The sequence below is a fragment of the Chroicocephalus ridibundus genome, chromosome 7 (genome assembly GCF_963924245.1).
Source record: "Chroicocephalus ridibundus chromosome 7, bChrRid1.1, whole genome shotgun sequence".
Classification (NCBI taxonomy): Eukaryota; Metazoa; Chordata; class Aves; order Charadriiformes; family Laridae; genus Chroicocephalus; species Chroicocephalus ridibundus.
In genome coordinates this window covers 23,386,958-23,403,423 of record NC_086290.1, presented here as the reverse complement: position 1 = coordinate 23,403,423, position 16,466 = coordinate 23,386,958, and the positions used below count along the sequence as shown (strand labels likewise).

Genomic DNA, 16,466 nt, shown 5'->3' with positions numbered 1-16,466 from the left:
TGCAGGGTCCTGGGTACCAAGTTGGGGTGGCTGCTGCAGAAGCCAGGGGGGAGATGCACTGGGAGGCAGGAGGGGGCCACCTCTGAGCTAGAGGAATACAGAGGCTGGAGATATTAGAATTTCAAATTAAGGCTTGTTTTGCTTTGTTTTTAATCACCGTCACCTCCGTAATTCCAAACCATTTGATGGTTTTCTTCCAATTTAGGAGAAACTCTCTTTTTGCCTTTCGAGGAAATGCTCGGACAAACATCTCCCAAGCAAATATAGCAGGAATCCTAAAAAAGGGACTTTGCCCTTGACTGGAGACAGCTACAGGGACTAAATCCCCACGTACCCAAAATGCTCTACCACATGATCTATAAAAGGTAAATTATCCAGCTGTTGCAGACAGAGACTGCACATCTGCTAACCCCTAGGAAGAACAGAGCAACCATCAGAAATGCTTGCAGCTTAAGCTTGGAGGGAGTTTTCCAATGAAAGCACTGGAAAAAGCTAAGTTACAAGAATCAAAATATTCTGAGGAATTACACCGACTTCAGAGTACTTTTCATGCCAGGACAAACTGAGGAGCTACATTTCCAGACCTGGGTACAAAGTAAGGAGGAGAAGAAATTAGAGATCTGAAGAGCCCTCTTAAGCCTATTTTGAAGGACCAGGCAGAAAGCCAAGAGCTTTGGGCTGCCCTAACCGGCAGTGGGTGACAGCGGCCACCTTGCACTGGCACAGGCTGAGGAAAGGGCAGCCCAGCGCTGCTGAGATGACGTGCGAGCTTGTGAGACTCCAGAGAAGGGCCTCCTCTGCACATTTGCTATGAATCACATCACATTTTCATTTGGCTGCCATATCCCATCCTGAAAATTGTCCGAGGGTGGCAAAGCAGGAGTTGGCGATGGTGCACAAAACCCAGTCCCTGCCCGCTTGCCTGCAACCCCCTTGCAGGCAGCACAGTGCTCCGACCCCCTCCAGTGGCTGCACATCATGCAGAGGAGTCACCGACAGCCTCCCAGGCCAGCGGGATTCAGGCTTTTGCAAATCCAGTCCCTGCTGCATAGAGCGGTACTCCTCCTTCCCACAGCGAGGGAAATAACCAAGCAGCCAGCCATGCTCTTGCACTGGAACATCTTTATTCAGCTACACAGGGATCCAGCCCACCACAGATACCTCCTGTCTGCTCTCAGATCTGATCTTCTGCTGTGCACGATCATTTTACCCTGGGCAACACCCAACAGATCACTGATTAGCACTTCTTGAAGTGGGACTCTGTCACCTCTGTCGTGTCCCAGGCAGGTTTTTACGCTGCTTTCTTCACTGGAACAGGAAGGACTAAAGAGGTGCTGTACCAGAAAGGCCATTTTTGGTGTAAAAAGTGCTTTACTTGACTTCGGGGATGGGAAAAAACAAAACAAAACAAAACCAAAACACTTCAACCCAACAGATGCTCTTCTTCTGCCTTTTGCAAAACTCCCAAAGAGCAGTAAATTATATTTGGGTACCAGCATTTCATGTTCTAGAAATTCCCTATAGCAACAAAGGCAAGAAGAAAGCCCACATCAAAAAGACTGCTTTGTATCTGCTTTGCTTATTCCAGATCTGTTTTGGTTCTTTAACCGTTTTCCAAATCTTGTTATCCCACCTCACCCATGCTTACAGCAAGGCCACACAATGCACACTTTATATATTATGCCCAAATACAACAGGCATTCTTCAATATAGGGGATGTACACTGCAGAAATGTTTAATTTCCCGCCCATGACTTCATAATACTCGTTTGTTACTCATGTTATCTGAGCATACCCCATGGACAACATGGAAAAGAATACCTTTACAAAAGAGAATGCTTTGCTACGTAGGAAGAAATGGTGAAACCTGAGTTAAGGCAAAAATAAATGCTGTTTGTATCATGTGGAGATACATAACATGCACATATTACTCAGATTTCATATCGGAAGACTGTCGTTTCTTGGGTTTAAAAGGACAGGAACAGCCAGAGGATATAGCTTTTGACCCCACAGGACAGGACACCGAGGTCTATGAATATCATTAATCTATTTTGAGACTATTATCTCTCTACAATGAAAATTCCAGATTTTCTGTGTATTAAACCACTTCACTTGGGCAAAGCTGGGTTTACGGAGTCTCAGTAACCAACATCCACAGGGACGTACTCTGACAGTAGTCTTTGCACTTACAGCTTAATATTATGTGAGTTGTCCCCCTGAGTTGGACTCTCTTCAGGCCCTCAAAGCAAAAGAAAAGCCATACAGGTTTAACACTGAGACGTCTGCAGGAGGCACAGTCCCTAAGTTAAGATGGGAGTTGGATGGGTAGTCCAGGCAAAAGGTCTCCTGCACTTCAAAGCTTTGATGTCCAAGCGACTGATGAACTTCAAGCTTGTTTGCTATTGGGTTGGGAGAACCATCCTTTGACCTGTGGATCGGGGGCTGGAGATATCCATGGTCAGAGGAATCCTTTGGACTCCACATCGGTTGGATTTGAAGACTCACATAGTCCTTCAAGCTTGAGGTCAAAAGAACTACCCATACACACGGAGGCCAAAGTCCCCACCCCCAGCATGGCTTGAGCTTCCAGTGGGACCTACAAAGGAATCCTGCCAGTACCAGGTATTGATTCTCTGCATAGGAAGAGGGTGCTCTTCACAATTTCACTCACATGGGAGTTACAGCTGTGGAAGAGAGCACCTGGTGAGGGTGCCACTGGCTGGCTATCCATAAGCACACTGTAGGACAGTGTCAGGCAAGGGCACAAGTGTCAACAAACCAAATACTGAAGCATATCTAATTAAAATTGTAACAGGTCATCTGCAGAGGCTTAGATTTAACTATATACTCGAGTTACATCGAGCACTGAGTTAACAACTAAATTCTCTGAATTTCTTTGAGCCACACTCTACCATTCCCACCGTGGCATTTCACCATAGTTCATTCCAGATGGAGCCAGCTCTCTCCAGAAGAGCATGTGCCTTCCACATCCATCCTACCACCTTCACCCAAAAGGCACCAACGGGTGACCAGTTTGGAAAACTGTATGAACAAGTAAAAACCAAGGGGCAAAAAGCTGACCCAAAGAAGCTGTTGCCACGGCATTTTCTCAAGACAACCTACCTCATTTTCTGCGTCTATACACTGGAGCTAGAGAGTATGTTCTGCCCGTGCTCCTGCAAAACATTATGGTTCCACCAGCAAGGTGACAAGAGGCTTTACAACCTGTTTGCATCTTTCAGGCATGTTAACACTTCTATAAACCAAGTGCACAACTCTCAGGCAACATGCTCATGGACTGCCCTGGCCTCCAGCATGGTGAAAACCTAAACCATCTGCAAGCCTGAAAAGGAAACAGTGCAAAACTGCTGCCTTCTCACCTTGAAAGCATGCCTACGGCCACATATCCTTGCCATTATCTCTCACCTGACAAAGGGTTTTGAAAGTATCCTTTGCTTTGGTATCTGAGCACTGAGTGTAACCACCACACTTTAGCCTGTTCAACAGTGCAAATTTTGCCACCTTATGCTAAAATCAGTGAGCAGAGCAATGTAAGGGGCCAGCTGGACCTTCCAGGCCTGCCCATGAAATTGAAATAACAGGAAACAATTAGGGACCGTGTTTTTTCTGCCCTTCCTCCTTCTCTGAAAGCATCTTGGAAAGGCATGTGTTCCGCAACAGATAATAAAACACACAAGAAAGCCCATCACTGCTTATCAAACTTCACCCTAAACATATCCCATAGTGGGAGGACCAGAAACTGAACTGTGATTTTACATTCATTTATGCCTCTGGAAAAAGAAAATTTTGTAACTAGTGTAAAGACCTACGGGGCAAGTCCATAGGGCAAGTCTATGGGGCTGCCTTGAGGGTCTACTCCCATAGTGTGGCAGGATAACCAGGGCTGTCAGCCAAAGCCATCCGAAACTGAAATGCAAGGTAGCTTCAATAACCCAACTTCCCTGTTACCACAGGGAGTGAAGGAAAATAGCAACCAGAGCTAGATCCCACTCCCAGGAGGGGCTGTTTTACTGTCCTTGCCATCCCATGCTTAACTCAGCTCTCAACAACAAGTTTCTAGGCACTACTACCACACATAAATAAATCCCCAACATCTTTAGAATCACATCTGGAAAAAAATACCCTTGCCAACTGCATGGGCATGGAAAGAACATATATCAAAGAAAAATTGTCCAAAAAATCAACTTATAACACAGGGACTAGAAAGAACTTGGATTAGTAAAGTAAAAGCAAGTACCAATTATCACCTAGGTTTTTACCCAAGATCCTGAGGGATCATCTCTGTCCTTCTAAAGTTGCTATTTTGACAATGTTTCTCATACAATGACTACGTTGCTACCTTTAAGGAGCTGGCTGACCCCAAGATCCCCATGAAAGGCTGTTGACTCACTGTAGAATGACACTCGTCTGTGAACTTGCGACATGAAGGTAAAGCACATGTAGAGGCACTGGAAATGAAAGCAGCCCAGGCTACTGGTTGCAACACTGCATTTAGAAGCACATAACCTCCTAACTCTTCAAGAAAAGACAAAAAAAGTCCTTTCTTCTCCCTTTTCCACCGTGCTGATAGAAGCTGTATGCAAACAAAAAGACCTGTTAAGCGGGTGTGGGAGGGTTTTCTCTGGTCATACTGCCACCATGGAATATGGTGTAAAATATAAGTAGGAACTTAAGTAGGAACTTCTATTTCTATGTGCTGTGCATCATCAGCTACTTTACTGGACTTTCAATCACATCATAATCACTGCAATATTGCAAGCAGGCAGTCTAGAGCTCATTTTGGTGTCATCTTCTTCATAATCACACAGATAGATTCACAGGCATCACATCAACTACCACCCAGCACAGCAACACAACAGTTTAATTTAGCAGCCCCTCCACTGTTGCTCCTGGTCACTCCCAAATATTCGAACCCATTTTACAGTGAACAGAAGATTAATTTAGCTATTACTTTTCCAAAAAGTACCCCAGAAATCTTTCAGGTTCACATGCTGAGTATCACAGTTCTTGTCCCACCACCACTGCAGTGGCGACTGAACCATACGCATCACATCCCCACCAGAGGCTGTGTAGCTATCAGTTTTGGTCACGAGACTTGACCCAGTCCCAAGCAGTCAGGATAAGGACTAGCCAGACCCTGCCTTGTCCATCACAGTACCTGGGGGAGAGCCAAGATGCCACAGCAGATCTGGTGCTCGGTAGAAACGTCTCAGACAGGATAGGATTACATGTTCTGCTACTCTCCCGTCTGTGCAATGGGGCCTCTACATGAAGAAAGCCAAGTCAGCAGCTACCTTGCAGCACGTAGAGACATGGATACTATATTTTCCACGTAACGCACAGCACCGGACAGGAAACTTGATGCATTTCACACCAGAAGAGGACAGAAGAAAATACACCCACTTCTACAGCAGCAATCACAAACTCCATAGGGAAGAGAAAGGCTAGGTACTGACGGCAGAAAGAGAACAGTGTTCCTGTAAAACCCTTACCAAGGCGAGAAGAGACTCTCTTGTACACTATAGGAAGAGAAAAGACTTAAGCATGGATATTTTCCCCACGCAGAAGTACCGCTGAGACCCAAGGTGCGTGTAACACAGAGCAATAACAGAGGTAGAGTCATAACAGACAGACATATGCTAACAGCTATAGGATATATTGTATTTGCTCATGTAACAGCCACACACACTTATTTGCCTCATTGCCCAACCTTGCAAACAAGAGATCACCAGTTAGATAACCAGTAGCTTAAGAACAGAGAGACAAAATCACTGCACCCTAAATTTGGAGGGGGATATCACAGGGGCAGGAAATTATGTGCACTCCATGAGCAATACAGCATTTCACCGTGGGAGAAGGGTTAGGATCGGCACCTGGCTTTATCAGCGCACTCATTTACCAAATCAAACTGTCCCAGAAAGCAGCCAGTTGCCCTTTAACTGTGTTCATGAAGTAAAAATTGTTTAATGGGGTCTGGGATTGGAAGGATATGGATCAGATCCAGACGAGATTTGCCAAGTATTCTTCGTACAGCTATGCGGCAGAGAGACAAGAGGCTCCGGGTGCGTCCTGCAATAAGGAAAGCAGAGAAAAACTATTGAGGGGACACAGAGATGAAGAGAGAGAGGTAACAGCATGTAAATTGTGCTGAGCTCTGGCTGACAGCTGAGGAGCCAACTACCCCTTCTGTATGCCACATGAAGCAACATGAAGGCAGCACAGGAGAGCTCAGCATGCACCAATCTGCCCTGTGAGGAGGCCGAACCTTTTGTCCAAAGATTTGGAGCAACTGCCACATGGGCAGTTTGGAAGGGCAAGCTGGAGACTGCATGGGGTTGTGACCATGGAGCCAGTCCCTGCATGAGAGGGTTCAAGAGATCACGGCCAAATCCACTGTGAGAGGCTTTATACTATTCAGATCATTTTAAAATTACATGGACTTTATTTTTTGGTCTAAGCCGTCCCCTGGGAATCAACAACATTGATGACCAACTCAGACCTTATCCCAACTTTCTTTTAAGGACTTTTGAGTTCATGGAGAGCTCTTTCAGCAAGAGGGGTAGGACAAGAGGATGGTGGTGTCCACGTTGATTCAGGAACTGGACCTCCAAGGCACCACTCCATTACCCTGCATGCTTTGCCTGAGCAGTCCCATTTGCCTCCTAAACCCAGGCATAACGGAAACCACCTGCTCCAGCTTATGCACGCCTCTTCTCAGCAAAAATCCGGGCAGGTTTAAAAACCAGGCACGTGCAAAGCTGAGTAACTTTGGGATGGGGGCTGGGGGTTGTATCCCACATCCTGAATCCCTTTGAAATTTCTCTGGAGTTTGAGAGGGAAACCCAACTTCCGACCCCGGTGCAAAGCCTTCACCAGCTGAGCCTGGTGGTTTTACGAGGTGCTGCCCTTGCTGGAACCAGGGTGCGCACTGCATTGATGTTGCTTTTGTTATAAAAAGAAAGAAATAGCAGGTAAATTTAGGCATGTTCAGGTCTGAGGGTCTGGTTTACTTCATTTGTAACTCATTTACTTCCCAGAGGATGTTAAATTCAAAAAGCCAGCTTTTTCCCACCTTTTTCCACCACCATCTGAGCTCCCTCCTGCCACTTGTTACCACTGTTTCTGACTTTACTTCCCTAGTAGCCTGTCCAGGTACAACCAGCTCTTGGCTCCCTCCCTAGGCCCCCCTGCAGAGCACAGGGTCACTCAAGAATAGTGAGGGCACAGCTGTATGGTTTTGGAGGACTGGGTCTCACGGGATATGCCATAACCTGACTGTGGTCCGCAGACCCAAAGCCCAGCTCCGATAGGACCACGCTGCCTACCATTGTCTCAGGCTGATGAGGACACTGCTAGGCAATGGAAAAGAGCTGGGAGAAAGACAAAAAATGTAAAGTTACAGAGGTTAAGCTGCTGATAGGCATCATTGGTAAATGAAGGACTCAAGAGGGAAAACCTCTTGAGTTTGAACATGAACCTATAAAATCCAACAGAAGAAAAACAGGGAGTCTAGCTGCAGGCTTATGAGGATGTCACTGGGTTGAGTCATCAGTGACAACAGAGCCAAAGGCAGGCAGCAGCTCAGCGATGTTGAGGATCCATGCCAGGGAGCTGCAGAGGTCAGCCCCATGGTCCTCTCCTGCCTGATGTCTGCCTGGCCAGCAACAGCTCTTTGAAAGCCATATCATGGGTGGTGAAGTCCTTAATGCTTAGCTTAACAGCTTGTTATATCCCAGTTATCTTTTTTGTGTGTTAGAATTGCTTAAGTTAGGTATAACCTGTTTTACACTATCTCTTTGCACTTGGCTGAAGGCACATGAGCAGACCCAAAAGAAGATGGTAACATCCAACCTACCACCTGAACGGCTCCTAACTACCCAATAAACTCTCCAAAGTTTTCTCCCGAATACAGAGCTAGATAAAACGAGTGCCACTTCAGTAAGTCAAAGCCACTTACCCCTTGCTTCTTTGAACACCTCCAGAGCCTCAGGGTTGACTTTAACCCTTCCTGTGGATTCAACTCCCAAGGCCTCCACTTTCACCAGGTTCAGATTGGCTCCAAAGTCAATCAAGAGGTGGACAAACGCTGCTTCACAGCCATGCCGCAGGACAGCGTCCATCACACACACCGGGGAGCCCCGGGAGAAGCCTTGGATGTTGATGGGCCCGCAGCAATTAAAATCTGGGTTGGCTCCTGCCTGGAGGAGCAACCGGAAGCACTGGAGGTTGTGGTAGGCAGCGCTGATGTACAGTGGGCAGACCACCAGTGTGGTGAGGGGCCGCAGGGAGAGGCTGGGGACCCGGGAAGTGAGGTGGTGATTGACATCCACATCTGCGCCGTACCTGGGTGGTTGAGAGAAGAGCAGAGGTTTTGGAAACAAGGGCAACAGCACCACAACTGCACCCCAGGGTGACAAACTGTCAGGGCATAAGACTGAAGGACACCTGGAGCACCCTGCCTGTCTTTGGTACCTCTGGGGCCCACCACCCAAGAACCACCCATACCTACCCTGACAGGGCCCTGGCAGGGCTTCTGAGTGGGGATGCCATATCCAGCGCAGTCTGATCTTCAAGAAGCAAAGCTGTTTCTCTGCCCACAACAGCCTAGGCTCGGGAGAGAGCAGCTGAGGAACATCTTTCCTTGCCCTCCTGAAGGACGTGCCAAGCACGGCCTTGGCACAAGGGACGGCTCAGCCCTGAGCCAGCACCACGTAATGTTGGAGGCTAATGAGCCAGCTGGGGAGCGGGGATGTTTCCAAGTGACTCAGTTGAGGAGATGCAGTGAAGTAACTTCCCCACCAGGATAAAACAGGCCAAAAAGCAATACAGGCCATCGATCTGACTGTCACAGACAGCAAGGAAATGGAAACAGAAATCTGTGCGCAACAGCAAAACGTATATGACAAAATCCTGCTCCCGAAGGAGCTGGGGTGGTTGAAATCCCATCAGAAATCCCATCAAGAAGTCAAATAGAGGCCTTTTCCCTAGTAATCAGCTCAGCTGAAGGGATGTACCCGCCAACTCTAAGCACGTAGGAAACTGGAAAAACACAAAATAATTGCATCAGACCTTCCGCTCTCCCCATCTATCCTGCACAGTTCCATTCACAGGTTATATATTATACTGGATACTGCACGAGAGATTACAGTTCACTGGCCAGCACTCCAGGCACTGAAGGGGAGAATTCCGTGAGCTGCAGCAGCAAACCTCTCAAGCCTTTTGCAACTGGTTCCTGCCCCACTCCACCCCACAGAGAAACCCCTATCTCACATCTTCACCACACGGTGCCACGATATCCCAACTGGTCCATAAGCCCTGTGGCCAAAGCAAAGTGGGCTCAGACTTGCTGTGGTGGAGAGAAGGCACATGAGCAGGCTAAAGCCCTGCTCAATGGACATCAGCATGGTCATCAAACAGAAGCAGCGCCCAGAGCATGCTTCTTTTGGGGAAGTACAGATGGCACTAAGTTGTGAATGAGCAGAAAACAAGGCTTATTGGCTTTGGTTCTTTTCATTTTTTTGGAGGAAGTGAAGAAAGCGGCCAAATAAATGGGAGCAAAAAGGCTAAGTGTCGCTCTCTGGAAAAGTATGGAATTTGAAAAATGGCAATGCTGCGGAGAGAAGAGACAGCAGAAATAAGCATTTATTTCCCGCAGGCTGGGTAACACCCAAGCACTGGGGACACCAACTCCATCTATTTCACATGCAGCTTGGATGGGAACAAGGAGGAAGACAACGCAATCCCCCAAGGAGTAGCTGGCTTTAAGTGCAGTGTTGCAGATCAAGCAAAGCCTTGTCCCTTCTCCCCACAAGAGGCCAGTCCCCCTCCCAAAATTGCAGACTGAGCACTCAGAGAATGAGATTTTTCTATCTTTATAGATTACCTTCCTTATTATGTTCCTTTCTGCAGTTAATAAAACAAATAAGGAAACCACCTGGGGACAAATTCTGCCTCAAGGCAAGCACAGCTCTCGTTGAACCCAGTAGGGGCCAGCCCCTATCCAGCAAATACTTAACCAAATGTTTCAATTCTGAGGATGGGAATAGTCTCATTTAAATTAAGCACACACAGAACAGGGCCCGAGGAAACTTGTCTAAGAGCTGCAGGCAGTGTATTTTTACCCCAACGCACAAGATCTCCCAAGTGTGAACATCTTGGCTGAGATCTCAGGAAACCTGTGGGGTGGAGAAAATGCAGAAAAAGGAGGGAGCTGGGCAGTAACAACACTGCTGAGTGCAAGCCTGTTCTTGCACCAGCCACAGGACTGAGCTTCACTTCCCAGGCCAGGCAACTGGCCCGGGAATCACCGCACAGTAAGGGGACACTCACATCTTTTGGGGACTTTGGCAGCACTTTGCTCAATCTGCATGACTTTACCTATGTTAGAGCACAGAGGGCTAAATAAAAAAAAAAAAGGTGTGTTTTCTCCACATGCAATCACTCATGTTCCCCGCAGATAAACAAACCTCTTAAAATCAGACTATGTGAGCATTCGGATAGAGTCATCTGTGCTGCTGTGGGACTTGGTAGGGCTGTTGTATGGCCACCGTCTCCTATGGCCACGGTCCTGACCAAACAGTAGGTACGCCTTCACTTCAGTTCTTTTTTTTTCATTACTGTCATCAAAATTTTCAGTGGAAACCCCCAGCTCAATACAAAATACAAAATCCTGCTTTAATAACAGTTAGGCGTGCGCCTGAGGCATCAGGATGATTTGTCAGATCTCTTTTTCACCCTTTTTTAGTGTGGCAAAAGGATCCTTAATTAAGGATTTTCCTTAATACGCTGGGTCGGCCCTCAGTTACACTGCAAGTCTAACGCCACAGTCTGATCCCATCGCAGCATGATCACATCACAAGCTGTTAGGAAAGTAATCCATACCCTGGCAATACAAGCATAAATATTTCTGCCAGCCGTCTTATAAAATGGATTGCCATTTCATAGCTATGCGTGTATTTACTATGAATGGATACAACTGCACCTATTGCTTGGTGAGCTGCTTCAGCAATTCTCGTAGGATTCACAAATCCTGAGTGTGCTATCATATGATTAAAAAAAAATAAAATAAACCAGGTGATGTTTAGACACCTTGGAGCAAGCCTAAACTGGGTTGGGCTTTCTTTTCAGGACACTGAGGCTCTCTCAAGCTGAATACGCTGAAATATTTCCTTATATCTCAGTAAACGTGTCTTCCTCATTGCATTCCCCCTGCCAAATCCTTTAAATCAACATTTTAAAGATCTCTGAGTGAGCTTTGTAACATAAGACTGCATTTTAAAGTAAGCAGCTCTGAACAGATCTGTGAAACCCGTACTCTGAGGTATTTGAAATTTTGGGCAATCTGACAATTTGGTATTAGCTTAGCAGTCTTGGGAGAGACATTGTCTAATAAAAAGATATTGGACAAGCTCCAGTTAATTTTTAATCCTGAAATTTTTCCAAAATCTTGCTTTTAATATTGCTGGCAAGGTATCCCAAGGAGTAGACACATAAATCAGTGCATCAGCTCCCCATGTGCTGCTGAAATACCATTTGCTACATTTCACCCTGACTTAGCGGATATATCAGGGAAGATTCTCAGGAATGCAGCGTGTGAGCTGAACCCTCTACCAACAAGCACGTGGTGACGGGGACACCCTTCTCTCAGCTTGCTGAGAGAGGAGCAAGGATGGGGAACCACCTCCCCTTCTTTCTACTTGCCAGCTTCCTTAAAGCTGCACTTTTATGAAAATTAACTTCCCCACAAGCAAAAAGGAAAGGAGAAAATCTCCAAGCATTTTGAAATTTTTCTATTCAAATCCTTTTTGTTGTTATTTTCTAGCATTTGCAGTCATGGAAAGGATTCCTTGGAGAGTGTTTCTGTGTGAATCCAAATAAACTTTCTTCTCTTTTATTATTTCTTTCTACAAGCTACATTTTCCCCTTATTATTTGGTGTCAATGGTCCATATAGTTGCTCAGCACAGTCCCTTATACAAAAAGGCTTCCAATTTAGAAGAAAGGAAGTACAATGACATGCCACGGAGGAAGAAACTCAAGTTTGCACAGCCTACTGCTAGACCCTGAGCCCACTCACTGCTGGTGCTGCAGAGGAAGTTTCCTGAGGGACTCGAAGTCACCAGCCACCCACCGCCCAGCTAAGGTTACTGCTCATCACCTCACAGTAATGGCCGTCACTCCCTGCCCCAGTGATGTCACGCCTTTGATGGAGCTGTGCCTCAGGTATCCAGCAAGGGCAGACTGAGTCAGATGGCACAGAGGGTGCCCTAGTGATGGGTAAACACCAGGCAGCAAAGAACAGACGGTGATGGTGACAAGCATCTCTCCTCCCAATGACAGAAAATGGTCAGAGCAGCAGAGCTAGACAAAGGCGAGAGGTGTTTCCAACCAATTTTTTGTTCACTGGTGGATCCACCTCACCCATAAACTCAGCCGGGGTATGGAGCTAGCAGTCGAGATGGAGGTGGCAGGGAAGATACTTTCCAAGATTTGGCTCTGACTGAATAGTGGATGGTGGGCTCAGAGACTCCTCTTTTGGGTATTGTCTTTGGAGAACAGTCACAGGAGTCACACAGGAGGGCACAGACCTGTTGCCAGGGCCAAGCAATGGGGAAGACAAGGATGACTCTTTAGGCATCTCCACCCTCTCTCCTGTCCATCTTTTGGCCAGCTTCACCAGGCCTGTGGAGGCACTAGGCATGAGAGGAGGGAATGGATGCTCTGAGCCCCATGGGGGAAAAAGATCCCAAGGGAATAAGAGAGGGAAGTAGAGCAACTCTTCTCCCCACCAGATCACCTCCAGCTTGTACCCGAGCTCTCACCTGATCAGCTCCCGGAGGATGTCTGCCCGGCCCACACGTGCCGCGTGGTAGACTGGGGTGCTGCGGTGGTGCCGGCTGCCGTTGGGGTCAGCTCCAGCTTCCAGGAGGATCTTGGCACACTCAAGGTGCCCATTGACCACAGCTACATAGAGGGCGGTCTGTCCCTTCACGTCCACCAGGTCGATCTCAGCCCCTTTGCGGAGGAGGAAGTCAACGCAGGGGCCATGGCCGGCAGTGGCAGCAATGCGCAGTGGCGTGCAGGGCAGCCAGCCGCAGCACCACACTGACTTCTCGTTGATCCGGCTGGCATCGGGGGTGAAAAGCATTGGGTCAGAGAGGGCTTCCCGCCACCTTGCACCACCCCACCTACCCCAGCCCTAGAGGAGGATGCTGGGAGAGCCCCAACAGCTCCCTTGAAGCTTTTCCTCCCCATTTTTGGCACTTTATAGCAGCCCTGAAAAGCTCCCGCTAATAACCTGACTAGGTGTTGCACATAGGTAGCCAGAGACTACAGCATGTACCAGAGTAGTGCCTGGAAGATGGGCTTTATCGCAGCTCTGCTTTGTCAGGAGCTGCACATAAGCACAGTAAGGGACAAACCCTGTCTCAAAACTCAGTCAAAACTGTCAATAAAAAAAAAAAATAAAATTCCCTAATCCCTTTTTTAAAGGGAGATGTCCAAAATCAAAAGCGACCAAGCCGGGGACCACCACAGTTTAATTCAAGCTGCTCCAAAAGGGGCAGAAAGTTGTCAAAGCAGCATGGGAAACAGCAAGAGGGCACAGGAAATGCAGGCATACAGCCGTATCACACCGCTGGCCACATCCACGCTCAGCCAGGTACCATGGGATGACATAAACACAAATCCAGGGAAACTCAGCCCTGCCAGGAAGAAATAAGCTTGGGAGGTGTGGCCATCCTCCACTGAACAGTGTAAGTGGGCCATTAGCATCTTTGTTGGATGGCCGTACTGGCATAAAAGCCTTTTCCAATTTATCGAAAGAGGTGGCTCTGGCTGACGGCTGTTTAGATCCTCTCTGAAACAACCTGTAACATTTGTCACACTCATTCACATCTCAGGTTAGCCCTACAAGTCTCATAAACATCCAGACCTCATTCCCAAATTCTCTTCAAACCGCTGCGGGTACCATTTTAGCAGGAACGCACAGAGGGGAAGGGATTTCTCTAAGGCAAATGTAGGCTGGCGAAAGTGCTCTTTAGCCAGCGCAGCGGTGGACTTGCTCTTCTAGCTCACTCCATGCAGGCCCACACAACTGGTACAGGACAAAGCAGTTTTTATACAGTGCATTTAACAGAGTTTACTAGGAGAGGAATGACCCAATATTTTTTTTCCAACAATGTTTTAGGAAGAGGAGTAGTATAAACCCCACATCAAGCCCTCAGCTGTCAAGTCTTATGATAAAAGTGCTCCCTTTAACCTTGGAGGTTTGGGGATCTCCACCCCATACTTACCCCCAAATTCAAAGAAGTCACTTCTCTGCTCATTCCATCACCTGTGTGATGGTGCTGCGGGTCCAGCCCTGCTCCTCCCACCAAACTTTGCTTTTTCCTGCAGGGAAGGATGCCTGGACCTGCTGCCACAGGGTTCCCACGCGGCATGAGACAAAAAATAAGGCAAAAATCTCAGACCAAGGGACCAAAGAGCCCCAGCTGCCCAGGTGGCAGAAAGAGGGGCTGGGTCATTCTCATTTTTGCTGAAAGGAGACTTTTTTTTGAGGCTGGGAGACATTCTGCACTCTGTGCAGTTTTCTCCATGGTGCAGGAAAATTAATTAACTATCCCCACAGTCACAGACTTAGCACTGGGCAGATCTGGTAACATAGGGTGTTTCAGATTTATGTATGATTGTAATCCTTTTTGTATGTTTTTCCCATTATTCGTAGGCTCCTGTTTTCACGGGGTTACGTTTCCACCCTGATCTGAAAAGAACCTGCGCACGGCCGCCGCACGCTCGGGAACTGGCTTGAGGTTTGCCTGCCTGGAGGACCAACGGGGGATGATTTTGGGGGTGAGCGGAGCATCCTCCTCCCAACCTGACATCCCTCCCGTAACAAACGGAGCAGGACGGGGTCTCCAAACGGAGCAGGCAGGGGGGTCAATGAGCCAAAAGCGTTCAAGCAGGACCTGGCACCCTCATCCCCTGGGGGGGGGGGGGGGTGTCTCCACAGCCAGGGTGAGGGTGCAGGCAGGGCGGGGTGGGAGAAGGCCCCTCACCTTTGGAAGCTCTCCTCTTGCAGCAAGCTCTTGAGGGTGGGCAGGTCCCCCACGTAGGCCGCATCGTGCAGCCGGGTGTCCTCGCAGTGCTCGATGGGGTGGTCGCAAAACTGCTCCCGCAGCCACTCCTTTAGGTTACGACCTGCGCTGGAGAGAGAGAGAGGGGGTGTGGGGGGGGGAGCCGGGCTGAGCCCTGCGCTGAGGCGGCGGGGCAGGGGGAGGCCTGTCCCGTCCCCTACCGGCACAAGGCGAGCCTGAAAGGAGCCCTCGGGAGGGCGGCGGGCAGCGCCGCTCCCCCCCCTCCACGTTACCTGCCTGCCCGCCTGAGGCGGCGGGCGGGTCCCCGCCGCCGGGGGGGCCGCCCTCCGCCATCTGCCCCTCGCACCGCCGGGCCGGCTCGGCCTCCCTCCCCGCCGGCAGCCTCCCCTCGGCCGCCGCCCTCCCTCCCCGGGCCGGCCTGATTGGTGCCTGCCGGCCCGGCGGCTTCCTGCCTGCGCGTTAAGGTGGTTTTTCCCCGGCGGGAGGAGGGCGGTTCGGCTCCGCTCCGGCAGCGCGGGAGCCAGCAGCGACGCCGCAGCCATTCCTCCTTCAGACCCGCCCCGCGGCTGCTCCTCAGGGCGGGGGAGGTTGGGGGGGGCCCGGCCCGGCTCTGCCGGCGGCGGCCGCCCTCAGCGCCCCGGGCCGGGGCCGGGGCCGGAGCCCGGCTGAGCTCGGTCGCTGGTGAAGGGGCCTGAGGGGCTCCTTCTTCCAGCAACGGGCTAAAACGTGGCTGACAATTTACAGTGCTGTCCCCGCTCCCTGGAGCAGCCTCACGGCCACCACCTGCACCTCGGAAGGAGGTACATCAAGTGTCACAGAACCACAGAATGGCAGGGGTTGGAAGGGACCTCTGGAGATCATCCAGTCCAACCCTCTGCCAGAGCAGGGTCACCCAGAGCAGGTGGCACAAGAACGCGTCCAGGGGGGTTTGGAATGTCTACAGAGACGGAGACTCCACCACCTCTCTGGGCAGCCTGTGCCAGGGCTCTGCCACCCTCAGAGTAAAGAAGTTCCTCCTTATGTTTAGGTGGAGCTTCCTATGTTCAAGTTTGTGCCCATTATTTCTTGTCCTGTCTCTGGGCACCACTGAAAAGAGCCTGGCACCATCCTCCTGACACCCACCCTTTAAGTATTTATAAGCATTGATAAGATCCCCCCTCAGTCTTCTTTTTTCCAGACTGAAAAGACCCAAATCCCTCAGCCTTTCTTCATAAGAGAGGGGTTCCAGTCCCCTAATCAATCTTGGTAGCCCTTTGCTGTCCCCTCTCCAGCAGTTCCCTGTCCTTCTTGAACCGGGGAGCCCAGCACTGGACACAGTACTGCAGATGCGGCCTCACCAAGGCAGAGCAGAG

General features: G+C 49.2%; 1 protein-coding gene across 2 annotated transcripts; it reads right to left on the bottom strand.

Annotated features, from left to right (window-relative positions):
* Nucleotides 1–1,107: 1,107 nt before the first annotated feature.
* ASB1 (ankyrin repeat and SOCS box containing 1) lies at nt 1,108–15,575 on the bottom strand. Of its 2 annotated transcripts, XM_063341571.1 has the most exons (5): nt 15,387–15,575; nt 15,076–15,217; nt 12,841–13,143; nt 7,978–8,363; nt 1,108–6,089 (listed from the first exon to the last, which is right to left on the bottom strand). In XM_063341571.1, exons 1-5 carry the CDS (start codon nt 15,445–15,447, stop codon nt 5,956–5,958), a joined length of 1,026 nt encoding a protein of 341 aa, XP_063197641.1. In that variant the 5' UTR covers nt 15,448–15,575; the 3' UTR covers nt 1,108–5,955. The 2 variants fall into 2 exon arrangements, with proteins under 2 accessions (XP_063197641.1, XP_063197642.1); XM_063341572.1 differs by lacking the exon at nt 12,841–13,143.
* Between the last annotated feature and the right edge of the window lie 891 nt (nt 15,576–16,466).